General features: G+C 42.5%; 1 protein-coding gene across 13 annotated transcripts in view; it reads right to left on the bottom strand.

The window, feature by feature from the left end:
* LOC109901251 (zinc finger protein 583-like) overlaps positions 1–20161 on the bottom strand; it is an 880650-nt gene that overhangs the window by 43800 nt on the left and 816689 nt on the right. Inside the window, exons 5-8 of one of the 13 annotated variants that reach the window (XR_004211795.1) lie at positions 18483–18594; positions 16701–16828; positions 5121–5716; positions 2292–2427 (exon numbers count right to left, since the gene is read on the bottom strand). The exons of 11 other annotated variants lie outside the window; for them this stretch is intronic. Coding sequence is in view for 1 of the 2 variants with exons in the window: in XM_031836516.1 (XP_031692376.1) it covers positions 4775–5716; positions 16701–16828; positions 18483–18594 (1182 nt within the window). In the remaining variant the exon portion in view is untranslated. Of the gene's footprint in view, positions 1–2291; positions 2428–4026; positions 5717–16700; positions 16829–18482; positions 18595–20161 lie in introns of those variants that run through there. One more of the 13 variants, XM_031836516.1, reaches the window with a different exon arrangement.

Here is a 20161-nt window from a genome sequence, read left to right as displayed (position 1 = left end):
TTCAAGAATCAATGGATACATATAATTAATTTATAAGTAGCAACTGCTGATTGCCCCTTTAAAGTCTGCACATTGGACAAGCTATCAATGCCAATTGGAGACTCCCCCATTGGAAGAAGAGGTCAACCACGTCAGGTGTCAACTGACAGCCTCTTCCACCTCAGAAAATGCAGTGCCTTTTTGATCAAATGATTCATTGGCATCAGGAAGGTGCCTGTAATGGTGTCCTGCAATGACTCTATTTATGCTCTGCAACCACATTCTCGGTGTTTACATTCATAGGTCATGGACAGGAACCACCAGACCTAGAGCCATCTTGGGTGGTGCTCCGCCCAAGGATGGCAAACCTGGATAAGGTGTTCTTTGTCCTTGATGTGATGATCCCCAAGGTGACATTCTGGTGAAATCCACCTTACTCCTGGTACTTTATAATGTCTGCATATCATCAGTGTACCATAATTCTATCTACAGTATAACTGCATAATATCCTACAAAAGCAAATTTGATGGGTAGCCAGGCTGGGACTCCCTGGAACAGTCAGTCCAACAGCTTTGTCCAGGGGTGTCAAACTCAATTCCAGGAGAGCCGCGTGTCTACTGGGTTATTACCTTTGAATTCATGTTCAATTAAGACCTAGGAAACCAGGTGAGAGGAGTTCCAAATAAGAAACTGACACTCGCCCCTCCAGGAATTGAGTTTGACACCCTTGCCTTAGTCCTTACATCAAGAGGTCTGATCATACCAATACATTTGAAATGCTCGAATTCAGAATCAATTGGGCTTCGAAAAATAATATGGTGGCTGGGATAGGTTAATGTGGATTGCAGATTTTCTGGAGGGGGAAAAACGGTTCTACGGCCCATCTAAACAGCAGCTGCGATCCGATTTAAAATTCCAATGAGGAGATTAGATTAAGCTGGCATAGGTGCCCAGGTGGGCGGAGATTTTGTCAGGTGAAAAGTGATCGCATTCGTTTTGATCCGTGCTGCCTCCTGGGTGTGAACCGGGTGACATGGTGAAGTTGTCTCAAAACAACCACGTTGTGACATATGCTAAGCACGTGGAGTAATGATTACAACACATACATACTTTATCTGCCTTAAACTAGATAGAAAAGTATTTATTTCTGGAAAATATATGTTGTATGTTCCTGAACGATGCACCACGCTGCCTTGTTAACAATATGACCTGGTGGCGTAGATTACGGTTCTATTTGAGCAGGACGCTCGTCTCTCACCGCTTTCGCCCGTTCACATCATGAGCCACATCCTGGTGCACACTGGTTCAGCTTAATAAATCTCCCTCATTCATATGTGGAAAGAGTGTCAAACAATGCACATCCACATTGGCAGTAAATGAAATACACTTCAACAAAGGTTCAGATGCTATTCGATGAGCTAACAAGGAAAGTTAGTGTCATAAGGAGATCACCTTACTTTTAAACAAAATCAGTATATTTGTTTGTGTACTTTCTCTGTAAACCTTATTACATATTGTGGGGACATGCACAAAATAACATTAGATTGGATTGTTAAGCACAAACTGAAGTCCTTTTACATACTTAAAAGCAGGCAAGTAGGTAGCCTAGTGGTTAGAGCGTTGGACTAGTAACCGAAAAGTTGCAAGATCGAATCCCCGAGCTGACAAGGTAAAAATCTGTCTTTCTGCCCTTGAACAAGGAGGTTAACCCACTGTTCCTAGGCCGTCATTGAAAATAAGAATTTGTTCTTAACTGACTTGCCTAGTTAAATAAAAGGTCAAAATAAAAATGTCCCACTGCACTTTGTTTCCTGCTGCCAGGACCAACTAGCTGCCTGGCTCAGAACCACTCCTGCCTCACCCAGTCCACTCTTGCTTCTTGACACTCACTGTGCTGGGTAACACAGGGTCACAAACCATAACAAGCTGGTAAAGTAAGTGAAAAAAGTTGTCAGTGAGTTTCAAGATAGTAGGTAGCTGGCTATGCAGCCTCAAAGACAAGATTAGACACACAAAAAGGGCATCCCCTTTCTTATCTAGGCGCCCTACAGAGTATACTGTACACTATTACTATCCCGGTTCCAGTCCCCTCTCATTGGATTAGTCTGTGTAACTAATCCCACAGGCATGTCACCAGGTATCATCTCTGTCTCTTTAGCGTATGAACATCACCCGTGTCCCGATTGGACAGAACAGTCCTTGGGCTCAGGTTACCGTAAAGTAAATACTCTAAATGGGGAAAGGCGGACAGCTTAGTCGCCCCAGCCCCGTTAAAGTCTCAGTGTCTGACTCTGGCTCAGCGTTCCACTGACCTCCTTGGTGCTGAGTCACGTCCTTGACCTCTCCAGCTTGACCTCAGGATAACAGTGATTGGTTGGCCATCTCTCCATGGTTTGTGTCCCACTGGCTTCACAAAGCTCCTGTGGCCTCCAGTGAGACCTCCTTCACCTGAGAGTGAAAGAAGGAAAAGAGGTAGTTAGGTTAGCTACTGTCAATGCTCAACAGTATACTATTGTGTCAATATCTATTCCATACTATTGACAATGTCTAGAATTGGCAAGGATGTAAGGCAACATTTCTCATAACTTCTTGATGTACAATTTATTGATCAATGTATTATGTCCCATGCATCACATAGTTTTTGTTGAGTAAATAATAATAAGTGCAGTAATCAAGAACCTGGTTAGAATATGATATTGTGTCTTTGTGCTGGCTAGAGATAATTATTGTTATCGATCAATAATGACAAATCTCCTGGCATTGACAATTTAGATGGAAAGGTACTGAGGATGGTAGCTGACTCTATAGCCACTCCTATCTGTCATATTTTGAATCTGAGCCTAGAGGAAAGTTTTTGTCCTGAGGCCTGGAGGGAAGCCAAAGTAATTCCGCTACCCAAGAGTGGTCAAGCGGCCTTTACTGGTTCTAACAGCAGCCCTATTAGCTTGCTGCCAGCTCTTAGCAGACTGTTGGGAAAAAATGTGTGTGACCAAATACAATGCTATTTCTCTGTAAACAAATTAACAACAGACTTTCAGCATGCTTATAGAGAAGGGCACTCATGTACTGCACTGACACAAATGACTGATGATTGGTTGAAAGAAATTGATAAGTTGTACTGTTAGATTTGAGATATTATTGAATATTATTGACCATAACCTGTTGTTGAAAAAACGTATGTGTTATGGCGTTCAACCTCTGCCATATCATGGATTCAGTGCTGTCTATCTAATAGAACTCAAAACGTGTTTTTTAATGGAAGGATCTCTAATGTCAAACATGTAAAGTGTGGTGTACAGCAGGGCAGCTCTCTAGACCCTATACTCTTCTCTATTTTTACCAATGACCTGCCACTGGCATTAAACAAAGCATCTGTGTCCATATATGCATCAGCAACCACAGCTAATTAAGTCACTGAAACCCTTAACAAAGAGTTGCAGTCTGTTTTGGAATGGGTGGCCAGTAATAAACTGGTCCTGAACATCTCTAAAACTAAGAGCATTGTATTTGGTACAAATCATTCCTTAAATTCTAGAATCTGGTAATGAATGGTGTGGTTGTTGAACAAGTTGGGGAGACAAAATTACTTGGTGTTACCTTAGATTGTCAACTGTCATGGTCAAAACATAGATTCAATGGTTGTAAAGATGGGGAGAAGTCTGGCTGTAATAAAGAGATGCTCTGCTTTTTTGACACCACACTCCAAAAAGCAAGTTCTGCAGCCTCTAGTTTTGTCTAATCTTGATTATTGTCCAGTCATGTGTCCACTGCTGCAAGGAAAGACCTAGTTAAGCTGCAGCTGCCCCAGAACAGAGCGGCACGTTCTGCTCTTCATTGTAACCAGAGGGCTGATATAAATAGTATGCATGCCAGTCTCTCTTGGTTAAGAGTTGAGAAGAGACTGACTGCATCACGTCTTTTTTATAAGAAACATTGTGTTGAAAATCCCACATTGTTTGCATAGTCAATTTACACACAGCTCTGACACACTCTTATCTCATCAGACATGCCACCAGGGGTCTTTTCACAGTCCTTAAATCAAGAACAAATTCAAGAAAGCATACAGTATTATATAGAGCCCAAAAATACCAAAGTAATCAGGGGAATTATTGCATACTATCCAAAAACTGACCAAGACCCAATTCTCGATAATGAATCTGATCACGTCAAAAGGTGAACGAGGCGACAGGCATCCAGATAACATCTATCAACCAAGTCCTGTCTCCAACGCGAATCAAAGACTACTGCAGTAAGTATGTGATGCTGCGCAGTTAAATTTGTTCTATTTTGAATGCCAGGATTTCCCTGTCTAAATAACAACAATAAAAACACAAACGTGGAAATTGTTGTACAATAAAGAGAAATTATCTGATTGGTTGGCATCATAGTTCGAAAGGGTTTGGTTAAATGAAAAAGGTATGCACGCTGCTCTTTGAATTACGGTACTGTTTATTACATTACACATCAAATCTCCTATGATCAGTATCTTTCAAGCTGAGAGCAGACTAGTTTAGAAAGAACAGTGTGTTCACAAGAATAGAGTAGAAAATAGTATAATGACTTTATTCCATCTACCTTCCATCACCTCAGTAAGGTAAATATTCAACTATCCTTGTTTTAGCCTAGGTTTACTGTCTCTCTAAAAACAGGTATATCCAAGCCTGTTTCAAATGACAAGTTAACAAAAGGTTAATGAAGGGTATGTGGTTAATTACCCTCTTCCCCAAAACACTTCACAACTATATGTCAACTTAAGAATAGTTCCAAGATATCCCCTGTGTCTCAAGCCACACTGTTACAATTTCTCCCGGTTGTGGACACTCCTATGTCTGATCAGATTAGTCAGGAAGGAGAAGCTCTTGTAACATAGTTTGCACTTGAAGGGCCTCTCCTTGGTGTGAACGGCCTGGTGCTCCCTCAAATAGTCTGCCCTAGCGAAGCGCTTCCCACATGTGGGGCAGGCGTATGGCTTGTCAGCGTCCGTCCTATTACTTGGCCTCCCACGTTGTGACCCAATGACACCAGACGAGGCAGAAGCAGGAGCCACCACCCTCAGGTGGTTAGTCTTTGAGCTCCATCCTTGACCTCTAGCCATTGTTTGGGTGTTGTTGGGATTGTGTGTTGTGTTATAGGCTAGGTACCTCTTGTGGTGAACGCCCATCCTGACCCTGTCTGTATTGGTGGGGTAACCATGAGGTAACTGAGGAAGGATAGACCCAGGTGCAGGCCTTCTATGAACCCATTCACCAGGCATTAGACAAGATCCTGAAGGAGAAGACAGACTTCCTGTTAGACTCCCACCGGGGGTGTCTCCCACTACTCTCTGTGAAGGCTGAAGCCCAGGGTGACCTGAATTGTTCATCATGGATACTGTGGTGTTTGTATCATAGGAACAGGAGGGTCTATCTCTATCAGCCCCAGGTCCTGCTCCATCTCTGCACTGAGACTGTGAAGAGAAGGTTCTGAGCTGCAGACTGGATCCCTGACTGGAGCCTCTGTCTATCTGATGACCACCAGGACTGAGGTTGTTCAGTCCACCTGTCCACTGGTTCTGTTCTGTGTGCTGGTGGAGTCTCTGCCCCTCACGGTTTGGTTCTGTTTCTGACTCGGAAAGGAAAAGCGACGGCTCCTGATCCAGTGTCCTGATCCGGAGCCAAGGTTTGTGACCAGCCGCCTCAGAGGTCCAGTCTCGCCTGCCAGCAGCACCGGATATCAGCAGGTCCTCATGGACTGCAGACTGTAAACACACATTGCATAAAGGTTTATATGAGAAACTCTATGCTGTACACACAAAACATGACATGATATTATAAAATGTTAACATAGTCAAGCCCTTCTCTAACACTGTGATTAATGTACCTAACAATATGGAGCCATTGGTGTTTATTATTATTTTTTAAATCCAAATGAATGAAGTATGTTTTGGTTCGACTGGGATAAGGGAAACTCAGCCCTTGCAATGATACAAAGAGTCAGCACAGAGTAAATGTATTTAATTTCAACAAAATGGTCATACACTCACATAAAGTGAAGTACAGTACTTTTATTGCACAAAACGATACGTGTCAAATAGAATAACTTCCCACTATGGTAACACTATATTTTCTGTAAATCTGATACCCTCGATTTGATCAAATTAATTTTAGAATAAATATTCAACATTACATTACACACAACTTGACTACTTTATGTAAAGTAAACATGAATTAAGTTACTAACATTTCCTCATTATAAAACAGCATCAAAGGTTGTCACTTTTCATCAGTGAAGCAATTTTACAGACGCCATCACATAACACCATGTTTTCCTCAGTTCACCTCATCCAGTTCCCTACTACATACAGTGGGGCAAAAAAGTATTTAGTCAGCCACCAATTGTGCAAGTTCTCCCACTTAAAAAGATGAGAGAGGCCTGTAATTTTCATCATAGGTACACTTAAACTCTGACAGACAAAATGAGAAAATCACATTGTAGGATTTTTATAGAATTTATTTGTAAATTATGGTGGAAAATAAGTATTTGGTCAATAACAAAAGTGTATCTCAATACTTTGTTATATACCCTTTGTTGGCAATGACAGAGGTCAAATGTTTTCTGTAAGTCTTCACAAGGTTTTCACACACGGTTGCTGGTATTTTGGCCAATTCCTCCATGCAGATCTCCTCTAGAGCAGTGATGTTTTGGGGCTGTTGCTGGGCAACACAGACTTTCAACTCCCTCCAAAGATTTTCTATGGGGTTGAGATCTGGAGACTGGCTAGGCCACTCCAGTACCTTGAAATGCTTCTTACGAAGCCACTCCTTCGTTGCCCGGGCGGTGTGTTTGGGATCATTGTTATGCTGAAAGACCCAGCCACGTTTCACCTTCAATGCCTTTGCTGATGGAAGGAGGTTTTCACTCAAAATCTCACGATACATGGCCCCATTCATTCTTTCCTTTACACGGATCAGTTGTCCTGGTTCCTTTGCAGAAAAACAGCCCCAAAGCATGATGTTTCCACCCCCATGCTTCACAGTAGGTATGGTGTTCTTTGGATGCAACTCAGCATTCTTTGTCCTCCAAACACGACGAGTTGAGTTTTTACCAAAAAGTTATATTTTGGTTTCATCTGACCATATGACATTCTCCCAATCTTCTTCTGGGTCATCCAAATGCTCTCTAGCAAACTTCAGACGGGCCAGGACATGTACTGGCTTAAACAGGGGGACACGTCTGGCACAGTGTGTTACTGATGGTAGGCTTTGTTGCTTTGGTCCCAGCTCTCTGCAGGTCATTCACTAGGTCCCCCCGTGTGGTTCTGGGATTTTTGCTCACCGTTCTTATGATCATTTTGACCCCACGGGGTGAGATCTTGAGTGGAGCCCCAGATCGAGGGAGATTATCAGTGGTCTTGTATGTCTTCCTTTTCCTAATAGTTGCTCCCACAGTCTTCCCAGCTTGGTGCAGGTCTACAATTTTGTTTCTGGTGTACTTTGAGAGCTCTTTGGTCTTGGCCATAGTGGAGTTTGGAGTGTGACTGTTTGAGGTTGTGGACAGGTGTCTTTTATACTGATAACAAGTTCAAACAGGTGCCATTAATCCAGGTAACGAGTGGAGGACAGAGGAGCCTCTTAAAGAAGAAGTTACAGGTCTGTGAGAGCCAGAAATCTTACTTGTTTGTAGGTGACCAAATACTTATTTTCCACCATAATTTGCAAATAAATTCAAAAAAAATCCTACAATGTGATTTGTAGAAAAAGTTTATTTAACGAGTTACCGTTTTCCGAATGAACTCTTAAAGAAATAAATATCTCTTACATTTCAGGTCATTTCAGTCATCATTATTTGTTGCCTTCTATCAGTCTCATTCTTAATGTCGCAAAATCCTTGGATATCTGCGCGAACCCTAGCATAAATGATGAATCAGCGATATACAAATTGGCTTAATTATTTATTTACTAACTAACTAAATAATCACACAGAATTACATAAACACAAGCAAAATAGCTTACAAATTGATTACTACATAATGCAATGAAATGTCCCTAGTGGACTAAACCGATATGATGGCTTGTTACACAAAATGAAAAGGGAGGGGCATGTAAGAAAGAACGGGAGAAAATACAAAGGACTTCACTATCGTACATACAGCTGATAACTATGCTCATGGAAATGCTATGAACGGCCGCTTATTCGAAAAAAAATTGCAATGTACATATTTACGATTTTATGCCTTTGTGGTCTCTGAAATCGCTGGTCCATTTTCTGGAGAGTCAGTCGACAAAATCTCTGGTTGTGTAAGTCTCTGGTTGTCCACCAGAGGTCACCATGTCCTTTGTAGTTGTAGCTTGTTCCTTTTGTTCTGGAAGTGTCTGTTATAGGTCAGATGTACCAATGGTCATTCGATAGGGAAATGTTCTCCTCTCGTCTTCGGTCTAGTTTCCTAAACTATTTTACATATACAGCTGCAGACGGTGAATGTGTAGTCTTTAGTTTTGTAGATTTATTAACGATTTGTATTCAGCTGGAACTGCACGTAACTGGTCTATAGAGTGGTAGCAATTTCAACGTGGGGACTCCTGTCCTTACATTTTCTTGATTAATGTACATTTGTCACGAGTCCTATTTAAGCACTCGGGGAAAAAGGAGCGTTCCCTCCTTTTATCGTAATGTATGTGCTCACGTGGGCGTGGCCACTGACTTGGTTAAGACTTCATATGAAAAACAATTCTCTCATTTAGAAGGCTAACATCACATTACATCTTCTCACAAATAGTTTCATATTTAACCATATCAGTTCCCCAACATTTTGGATGTGAATCTGATCACTGGGAAATATGCACATTCCAAGATACAGTTATGTTGTTCTACTGTCCTGAGTTACGTCACCAATTAGTAATGAATTTGACAGGATTGTTCTTTAAGTACCCACAGACCATTCCAACTGTTTTGGATGACAGAAATATTGTTTCATTATTCAACCTTTTGATGTTACTGTTTTGGCAGGAGGAATCTCATTATAACAAGAGGTTTCTTTCTCCTCAATCCTGCCAAACCCAACAACAGCAGAGTTTCTACACGGTATTTTCAACCGGTCATAAAACTGGTGGGGGAGGGGGGGATCTGGCACCTATGATCATCACCCAACAGGGCAAGTCATGACACATGGTTATCAAAATTTCACGCCAGAGTAAGCCTACACTAAACACAGACCTTATCTTAAGTGTTTCTAAAATCTCATATGGGAAAATGAATGGTGAAAAAAGATTGTAACCATTTCCCTGTTTGATCACTAGGTTCTAGGGGGATTATGACACCTCCACTGTGGGGCTATATACATTGCTCAAAAAAATAAAGGGAACACTAAAATAACACATCCTAGATCTGAATTAATTAAATATTCTTATTAAATACTTCTTTCTTTACATAGTTGAATGTGCTGTCAACAAAATCACACAAAAATTATCAATGGAAATCAAATTTATCAACCCATGGAGGTCTGGATTTGGAGTCACACTCAAAATTAAAGTGGAAAACCACACTACAGGCTGATCCAAATTTGATGTAATGTCCTTAAAACAAGTCAAAATAAGGCTCAGTAGTGTGTGTGGCCTCCACGTGCCTGTATGACCTCCCTACAACACCTGGGCATGCTCCTGATGAGGTGGCGGATGGTCTCCTGAGGGATCTCCTCCCAGACCTGGACTAAAGCATCCGCCAACTCCTGGACAGTCTGTTGGTGGATAGAGCGAGACATGATGTCCCAGATGTGCTCAATTGGATTCAGGTCTGGGGAACGGGCGGGCCAGTCCATAGCAACAATGCCTTCTTCTTGCAGGAACTGCTGACACACTCCAGCCACATGAGGTCTAGCATTGTCTTGCATTAGGAGGAACCCAGGGCCAACCGTACCAGCATATGGTCTCACAAGGGGTCTGAGGATCTCATCTCGGTACCTAATGGCAGTCAGGCTACCTCTGACACATGGAGGGCTGTGCGGCCCCCCAAAGAAATGCCACCCCACACCATGACTGACCCACCGCCAAACCGGTCATGCTGGAGGATGTTGCAGACAGCAGAACGTTCTCCACGGCGTCTCCAGACTCTGTCACGTCTGTCACATGTGCTCAGTGTGAACCTGCTTTCATCTGTGAAGAGCACAGGGTGCCAGTGGCTAATTTGCCAATCTTGGTGTTCTCTGGCAAATGCCAAACGTCCTGCACGGTGTTGGGCTGTAAGCACAACCCCAACCTGTGGACGTCGGGCCCTCATACCACCCTCATGGAGTCTGTTTCTGACCGTTTGAGCATCATTTTGCAGGGCTCTGGCAGTGCTCCTCCTGCTCCTCCTTGCACAAAGGCGGAAGTAGCGGTCCTGCTGCTGGGTTGTTGCCCTCCTACGGCCACCTCCACATCTCCTGATGTACTGGCCTGTCTCCTGGTAGCGCCTCCATGCTCTGGACACTACGCTGACAGACACAGCAAACCTTCTTGTCACAGCTCGCATTGATGTGCCATCCTGGATGAGCTAGACTACCTGAGCCACTTGTGTGGGTTGTAGACTCCGTCTCATGCTACCACTAGAGTGAAAGCACCGCCAGCATTCAAAAGTGACCAAAACATCAGCCAGGAAGTATAGGAACTGAGAAGTGGTCTGTGGTTATCACCTGGAGAACCACTCCTTTATTGGGGGTGTCTTGCTAATAGCCTATCATTTCCTCCTGTTGTCTATTCCATTTGCACAACAGCATGTGACATTTATTGTCAATCAGTGTCGCTTCCTAAGTGGACAGTTTGATTTCACAGAAGTGTGATTGACTTGGAGTTACATTGTGTTGTTTAAGTGTTCCCTTTATTTTTTTGAGCAGTGTATATCCAAAACCAACAGAATGAACTACAAACTAACTAGTACTACATTACATTACATTACATTACTACTATACTCTATACATGGGCCGTGTGCATTTTCTGTTAGTGTATCCTGAGGTAGCTCCTCTCTGAGAACCTCTTCTAGCAGTGCATACAGGCAAATGGCCTCTCTCCCGTGTGGACCTTCAGGTGCATCTTCAGTTGGTGCTGGTGGGAGAAACCTCTTCTCACACTGGGGGCAGCTGTAAGATTTCTCCCATGTGGACCCTCGGGTGCATCTTCAGATTGGACGAGTCAGAGAAACTGTCCCAGCACAGATGGCAGCTGAACAATTTGTCTTCCATGTGCATCCTCTGATGCAGTGGTTCCCAAACTTTTTTAATAGTCCCATACCCCTTCAAACATTCAACCTCCAGCTGCGTGCCCCCTCGAGCACCAGGGTCAGCGCATTCTCAAATATAGTTTTTTGCCATCATTGTAAGCCTGCTACACACACAATATACAATACATTTATTAAACATAAGAATGAGTGTGAGTTTGTCACAACTCGGCTCATGGGAAGTGACAAAGAGCTCTTATAGGACCAGGGCACAGATAATAATCTTGCTCTTTATTTAGCCATCTTACATATAAAACTTTATTTGTTCATCAAAAATGGTGAATAACTCACCACAGGTTAATGAGAAGGGTGTGCTTAAAAGGATGCACATAACTCTGTAATGTTGGGTTGTATTGGAGAGAGTCTCAGTCTTAAATAATTTTTTCTACACACAGTCTGTTTAGTTTTCATGCTAGTGAGGGCCGGGAATCCACTCTCACATTGGTACGTGGTTGTAAAGGGCATCAGTGTCTTAACAGCGCCATTTGCCAAGGCATGATACTCTGAGCGCAGCCCAATCCAGAAATCTGTCAGTGGCTTCTGATTAAATTACATTTTCATAGAACCGCTTGTTGCAATTTCGATGAGGCTCTCTTGTTCAGATATCGGTAAGTGGACTGGAGGCAGGGCATGGAGGAAGGTCCTTGTTAATGCAGACAGAGAAGAGCTCCAACCTCTTAATCATAACCTCAATTTTGTCCCGAACATTGAATTTAGTTGTGGAGAGTCCCTGTAATCCTAGATTCAGATCATTCAAGCGAGAAAAAACATCACCCTGATAGGCCAGTCGTGTGAGAAACTCATCCTCATGCAAGCGGTCAGACTAGTGAAATGATGGTCAGTAAGAAAACTTTGAGCTTGTCTCTCAATTTAAAAAAACGTGTCAATACTTTGCCCCTTGATAACCAGCGCACTTCTGTATGTTGTAAAAGCTTTACATGGTCGCTGCCCATATCATTGCATAGTGCAGAAAATACACAAGAGTTCAGGGGCCTTACATTAACTAAGTTAACCATTTTTACTGTAGTGTCCAAAACATCTTTCAAGCTGTCAGGCATTCCCTTGGCAGCAAGAGCCTCTCGGTGGATTCTGCAGTGTACCTAAGTGGGGAGCAACTGCTTGCACGCGTGTTACGACTCCACTATGTCTCCCTGTCATGGCTTTTGCGCCATCAGTACAGATACCAACACATCTTGACCACCAAAGTCCATTTGATGTCACAAAGCTGTCCAGTACTTTAAAAATATCCTCCCCTGTTGTCCTGGTTTCCAGTGATTTGCAGAAGAGGATGTCTGCCTTAATTGACCCCCCCATAAACGTAACGGACATATAAAAGGAGCTGTACCAGTTCCACCACGTCTGTTGATTCATCCAGCTGAAACGCATAGAATTCACTAGCTCGTAATGCGAAGCAGTAATTGTTTCAAAACATCTCCTGCCATGTCACTGATTCATCGTGAAACAGTGTTGTTTGATGAAGGCATTGTCTGTATAGTTTTTTTGGCATTGTTCCAGCCATACCCGCGGCAGCAGGAAGAATTAAGTCCTCCACAATAGTATGGGGCTTGCCTGTTCTAGCCACTCGGTAGCTCACCATTTAAGACTCTTCAAGCCCCTTCTTATTAATGATATCTGTTGCTTTTATACATGTCTTACTATTCGAAAGTCATCTTAATTTTCACTCAAAAAACTCCTGTGGCTTATTTTTCAAATTGGCATGTTTTGTTTCTAAAAATCTGCACAAGAGTAAAGGTTTCATCGAGTTGTGAGATAGTACTTTTGCACATATAACACACTGTGGCTGAATGGCACTACTCTCAATATAAGTGAACCCCAAATGAATGTAGTTCTCATCATATTTGCACCTCTTCGATGGTCCAATGTCCCTGTCTGTTGTTCGGTGCTTTCCCTGGTAAGGGGGCAGTAGCTCTTCAGCTGCATCCTATTCACAACTATCAGTGTCCATGCTAGGTGGACTAACAACAAATGTAGAATTACTGATGCTAGCATTGGATGTGCTCGTGGAAGCAGAACAACTTGTGTCGTTGACAGGTGCAGGTGTAGTTCAGCTGGTAGTAGCAGTACTACCAGTAGAGCTGGTATGTGTCTCTATGGATGCGGGCTTTACTTTTTTTAACCATTTATCAATTTTCGAGCAAACGTAATGAGCAGCAGCTACGTTTGGCTACATAAATTAGTGGAATTTCCGCGAGAGAGTAACGGTTAATGTGATTGGATGTTAATTATTTGACTAGGCTACCTGTATTTGACATTGTGTTGTTACTTCGCTGAACACGAGATGGTTTAACTTTATTTTTGGCAGTGAAACGAGGCTACTCAGGTGAGAAAAAAACCTGACCAAAATGTATAGCCCCGTTGGAAAATATAAATGTTGTTTGAAAATGTGAAGAATTTTATTTTATTATTTAATTATTTAAAAAGAAAACGTGAATCACATTTTTATTTGGCGTATCCCTGGCGGCATTGCGCGTACCCCAGTTTGGGAATACCTGCTCTGGTGGATCTCCACCTGTTTGGAGAAACTGAATCTTCTCACAGAATGAACAAGGGAAGCGCTTCTCTTTTATGCCGCCACCTTTACTGATTCTGTTTTCCCTACAGTCATTTGTCAATGGGCTTGTGTAGCCATTTAGTGTTGAAGAACTGGCATTGTCTGAGGTCTGGTTTGCATAGGGAAAGTGTGAGGAGGATGAAGGTCAGGGAGTGTCTGTGTTGTTGCAGGGTTAATATTCCAGTTGATACATCTTATAGACGGCAGGGTGAAGGAATTTTTTGCAATAATTTCTTGTGACCCCATTCCAAATATAATGACACAACCTTAAAATTCGGTATATTTCAATTTTTACATCAACAAATAATGTAAAATCATTACATTTTCATCTCTTATCAAATTTAAAATAAACCAATAAATACATTTACTCATTAAATTTTTTTTTTTCAAATTACCTTTCTCAAAAATGTTTGTATATTGTCCACTACAATTTTTGTTCAAAAAACAAATACAGAAAATGCATTTAAAAACAAATATTGGCAACCCCACTTCAGTTGCCACAGGGTTGCGACCCCAACTTTCAATACCACTGTGTTAGGGGGTTAACCTGAGTCTCTCTGAATCACAACTAGGACAGAGTCTGTGTCCATTCTCTCTAGCCACATCCATGTCTCTAGCCACATACCAACACCTTCCCGTCCCCGTCCCCTCACAGCAAATCTACGCCTCGCCCTGGTCTCAGCCAGTCTGTTGTCATGAAGACTAATATTAGGGATGGGCGCGTTATTCGAATATTTGAATATCCACAGATATTAATATTCAATTACATGGGAAAGTATTCATTTGAGAGAAAAGAAATCTGTCTATTTTAACAATGAAAAGGCATTGTCTAAAATTAAATAAACTCAGCAAAAAAAGAAACGTCCTCCAACTGTCAACTGCGTTTATTTTCAGCAAACTTAACATGTGTAAATATTTGTATGAACATAACAAGATTCAACAACTGAGACATAAACTGAACAAGTTCCACAGACACGTGACTAACAGAAATGGAATAATGTGTCCCTGAACAAAGGGGGTGTCAAAATCAAAAAAATATGTCACCAGCTGCATTAAGTACTGCAGTGCATCTCCTCCTCATGGACTGCACCAGATTTGCCAGTTCTTGCTGTGAGATGTTACCCTACTCTTCTACCAAGGCACCTGCAAGTTCCTGGACAATTCTGGGGGGAATGGCCCAAGCCCTCACCCTCCGATCCAACAGGTCCCAGGCATGCTCAATGTGATTGAGATCCGGGCTCTTCGCTGGCCATGACAGAATACTGACATTCCTGTCTTGCAGGAAATAACGCACAGAACAAACAGTATGGCTGGTAGCATTGTCATGCAGGAAAGGTACCACATGAGGGAGGAGGATGTCTTCCCTGTAATGCGCAGTGTTGAGATCGCCTGCAATGACAACAAGCTCAGTCCGATGACGCTGTGACACACCGCCTCAGACCATGACGGACCCTCCACCTCTAAATCAATCCCGCTCCAGAGTACAGGCCTCGATGTAACGCTCATTCCTTTGACGATAAACGCGAATCCGACCATCACCACTGGTGAGATAAAACCGCGACTTGTCAGTGAAGAGCACTTTTTGCCAGTCCTGTCTGGTACAGCGACATTGGGTTTGTGCCCATAGGCGACGTTGTTGCCAGTGATGTCTGGTGAGGACCTGCATTACAATAGGCCTACAATCCCCCAGTCCAGCCTCTCTCAGCCTATTTGCAGACACTCTGAGCACTGATGGAGGGATTGTGCGTTACTGGTGTAACTCGGGCAGTTGTTGTTGCCATCCTGTACCTGTCCCACAGGTGTGATGTTCGGATGTACCGATCCTGTGCAGGTGTTGTTACACATGGTCTGCCACTACGAGGATGGTCAGCTGTCTGTCCTGTCTCCCTGTAGCACTGTCTTAGGAGTCTCACAGTACAGACATTGCAATGTATTGCCCTGGCCACATCTGCAGTCCTCATGCCTCCTTGCAGCATGCCTAAGGCACGTTCACGCAGATGAGCAGGGACCCTGGGCATCTTTCTTTTGGTGTTTTTCAGAGTCAGTAGAAAGGTCTCTTTAGTGTCCTAAGTTTTCATAACTGTGACCTTAATTGCCTACCGTCTGTAAGATGTTAGTGTCTTAATGACTGTTCCACAGGTGCATGTTCATTAATGGTTTATGGTTCATTGGACAAGCATGGGAAACAGTGTTTAAAACCTTTACAATGAAGATCTGTGAAGTTAATTAGTTTAAGAAATCCAAATATCTTTGAAAGACAGGGTCCTGAAAAAGGGCAGTTTCTTTTTTTGCTGAGTTTACAATGATCTATGTGACATTGCAACATAATGTACAAGGATAGACCATTAAATTTAAAAAGTATATACTTTTTTTATGAGTGCTCCCCATAAAAAAGACGCACCGGTAGCCTACACATGTTTCACAGATGTAGCTTGTTGTTATTAGAATCAATCAAAGCGGCGCTACATTGAGAGGGAGATTTCTAATCAATGCAAAATGGAATAAAAATGACAGAATTAAGTTGGCTAAATGAGGAGTAGGCTACACTGATCATCCAACCGGTAGGCTGATGTTTCATATGAATAGAGTTGTAGACAAGTACGGGGAGCGCAGAAAAATTGCTTTAATTGGCCTTGCTACTTAGCTAACTGACTTCTGTAGCTAGCTAGCTCTTTTACAAACGATTTGATGGAGTCAAGATAGGCACTACCAGATGGTATGATAGATAACCTATGGCAGCAACAAGTTTGTCTAACCAGCGCGAGTCGGTTTGGCTACTTTCGCTCTCTCTACCTCCGTGCCAGAAAAATGCCCATCCCTAACTTAGATCGGATGTTGTTTTGTGTTTGACTGTCTGTTTCTGGTTGTGGTTAACCATTTTGTTCCCCAGCCCAGAGTTGAGGATGATGTCCCATCCACTGACCTCCACTATGTTGCCTCTGGTCCTGGCCTGCTCGGTGGTGATGTCCCCCGGGTCCCTGGCTGCACCGGCCTGGTTCTGGGAATCCAAGATGGCTGCCCAGTCTTCTCTGTTAGCCTCCAGCCAACCACCTGCAGGAAGAGGTTACAAAATAGACTTTACAACCATTAAATGTATTTCCGGATCATTTTCATTATAATTTTCATTATAATGTGTGTAAACATAAGTTATATTGATTTTATTTTATAAATGAAGAAAAATTCTAAAATTGATTAAATAAATGTTTTCCCTTATCAGTCTACACACAATACCCCATAATGACAAAGCAAAAACAGGTTTATATAAATTCTTGCAAATGTATTAAAAATAAAAAACAGAAATACCTTATGGAACATAAGTACTCAGACCCTTTGCTATGAGACTCAGAATTGAGCTCAAGTGCATCCTGTTTCCATTGATCATCCTTGAGATGTTTCTACAACTTGATTGGAGTCCACCTGTGGTAAATTCAATTGTTTGGACATGAGTTGGAAAGGCACACACCTGTCTATATAAGGTCCCATAGTTGACAGTGAATGTCAGAGCAAAAACCAAGCCATGATGTCGAAGGAATTGTCCGTAGGGCTCCGAGACAGGATTGTGGCGAGGCACAGATCTGGGGAAGGGGACCAAAAAATGTCTGCAGCATTGAAGGTCCCCAAGGACACAATGGCCTCCATCATTCTTAAATGGAAGAAGTTTGGAGCCACTAAGACTCTTCCTAAAGCTGGCTGCCCAGCCAAACTGAGCAATCAGGGGAGAAGGGCCTTGGTCAGGGAGGTGACCAAGAACCCGATGGTCACTCTGACAGAGCTCCAGAGTTCCTCTGTGGAGATGGGAGAACCTTCCAGAAGGAAAACTATCTCTGCAGGACTCTACCAATCAGGCCTTTAGGGTAGAGTGGCCAGACTGAAGCCACTCCTCAGTAAAAGACACATGACAGCCCGTTTGGAGTTTGCCAAAAGGCACCTAAAGGACTCTCAGGCTTGAGAAACAAGATGATCTGGTTTGATGAAACCAATATTGAACTCTAAAGCCTGAACGCCAAGTGTCACGTCTGGACATCACCTGGCCAATACCATCGTAGGGATGGTATTGGCCAGGTGATGTCCTGGCGTATGGTGGTGGCAGCATCATGCTGTGGGGATATTTTTCAGCAGCATGGATTGGGAGACTAGTCAGGATCGAGGGAAAGATGAACAGAGCAAAGTACAGAGAGATCCTTGATGAAAACCTGCTCCAGACTGGGGCGAATGTTCACCTTCCAACAAGACAACATCCCTAAGCACACAGCCAAAACAATGCAGGAGTGGCTTCGGGACAAGTCTCTGAATGTTCTTGAGTGGCACAGCCAGAGCCCGGACTTGAACTCAATCTAACATCTCTATAGAGACCTGAAAATAGTTGTGCAGCGAGGCTACCCATCCAACCTGACAGAGCTTGAGAGGATCTGCAGAGAAGAATGGGAGAACTCCCCAAATATAGGTGTGACAAGCTTTAAGCGTCATACCCAAGAAGACTTGAGGCTGTAATCGCTGCCAAAGGTGCTTCAACAAAGTTTTGAGTAAAGGGTCTGAATACTTATGTGAATGTGAGATAAGTTTTTTATTTTTAATACATTTGCAAAACCTTCTAAGCATGTTTTTGATTTGTCATCATGGGGTAATATAAGGCTGGAACGTAACAAAATGTGGAAAAAGTTAAGGGGTTAAAGTACTTTCTGAATGCACAATATGTCAACCTTACCTTGCTCCCCCATCTTTAGTCCACTCAGCAGGTCAATGCTCTCTGGTCCGTCTTCTATAAACTCCTCTTTGACTAGTAGCAGATCAGGCTTCCCATCCTCCATGTCTACTGACTGGAAGAGATACAGAGTGAGAGGATGTTGGATCAAGAAATCTGATATGAGCACCCTGCTATGGAGCATCTTCTGATTGGGCAATGAGGGATTGCTATGAGTACTACTCAAAAATATTAATTGATTTGATAATATGCAAATGTGTTAGTTGATTTGATTACTTGACACTCTTAAACGGTTTGATAATTTAAAGGAATGGTCCTACACTTTAAGGTCAACCCCTTAGTTTAGAACCAACTTCTCTGTTTTTAAATGGCCTATGTGGCATTGATTTGACATTCTAGTGTCAAAATTGACTACAAAGTGTAAATAGGATAATTTTGGTCATAAAGTCAGTCTCGTTCAAAACGGAGTTTTGTTAGTGAGTTCGTCACGACTTACTGGAGGGTTGGTATGGATTACTTACTTGCCCACTTTTGCCAACGATGCCCAATTGCCCAGAGACAACACGCTGCTATGTGGACATTTGTTGTCAAGTCTGCATATGGGTCCAAAGAATAGCAAAGAGGAGTGAAAATGGTTTTCCATAAAGATGATGCAAACTTCCAATGCATTTCAACAATATGGCCAGGAATGGATTACATTCGACACGGTCAATTCGGCTGCATGTCAACCATCAAACAACTAATTTTGGTGAGAAATTAGCTAAGTAGATAACTGGTACTAGCTAGCTAGTAGCTGCTTTTGTTTATACAACATTATTTGATATTGCTAGCGAGCCAGGCTAGCTATGATACCACAGATAAAAGGGGAATAATACCGAAGCTATCTAAAATCGACTAGGGACATCAAACTTTCAGGCTGCTGCACAGACACTTTGGAGGCTCTAGTCTAGAGCACCTGGTTAAATTGTATTTAGGAGCATTTTTCAAAAACAAATTAAACTCAGTTGTTCACAATTCCTGACATCTAATCCTAGTAAAAATTCCCTGTTTTAGGTCAGTTAGGATCACCACTTTATTTTAAAAATGTGAAATGTCAGAATAATAGTAGAGAGAAGGATTTATTTCATATTTTATTTCTTTCATCACATTCCCAGTGGGTCAGAAGTTTACATACGCTCAATTAGTATTTGGTAGCATTGCCTTTAAATTGTTTACCTTGGGTCAAACGTTTCAGGTAGCCTTCCACAAGCTTCCCACAATAAGTTGGGTGAATTTTGGCCCATTCCTCCGGACAGAGCTGGTGTAACTGAGTCAGGTTTGTAGGCCTCCTTGCTCACACATGCTTTTTCAGTTCTGCCCACAAATTTTCTATAGGATTGAGGTCAGGGCTTTGTGATGGCCAATCCAATACCTTGACTTTGTCGTCCTTAATCCATTTTGCCACAACATTGGGAGTATGCTTGGGGTCATTGTCCATTTGGAAGACCCATTTGTGACAAAGCTTTAACTTACTGACTGATGTCTTGAAATGTTGGTTCAATATATCCACATGATTTTCCTACCTCATGATGCTATCTATTTTGTGAAATGCACCAGGCCCTCCTGCAGCAAAGCGCCCCCACAACATGATGCTGCCAACCCCATGCTTCACGGTTGGGATGGTATTCTTCGGCTTGCAAACC

This window comes from Oncorhynchus kisutch, linkage group LG12 (genome assembly GCF_002021735.2).
Source record: "Oncorhynchus kisutch isolate 150728-3 linkage group LG12, Okis_V2, whole genome shotgun sequence".
Lineage (NCBI taxonomy): Eukaryota > Metazoa > Chordata > Actinopteri > Salmoniformes > Salmonidae > Oncorhynchus > Oncorhynchus kisutch.
The sequence above is the reverse complement of the archived record's forward strand: the minus strand, read 5'-3'. Positions and strand labels throughout refer to the sequence as shown.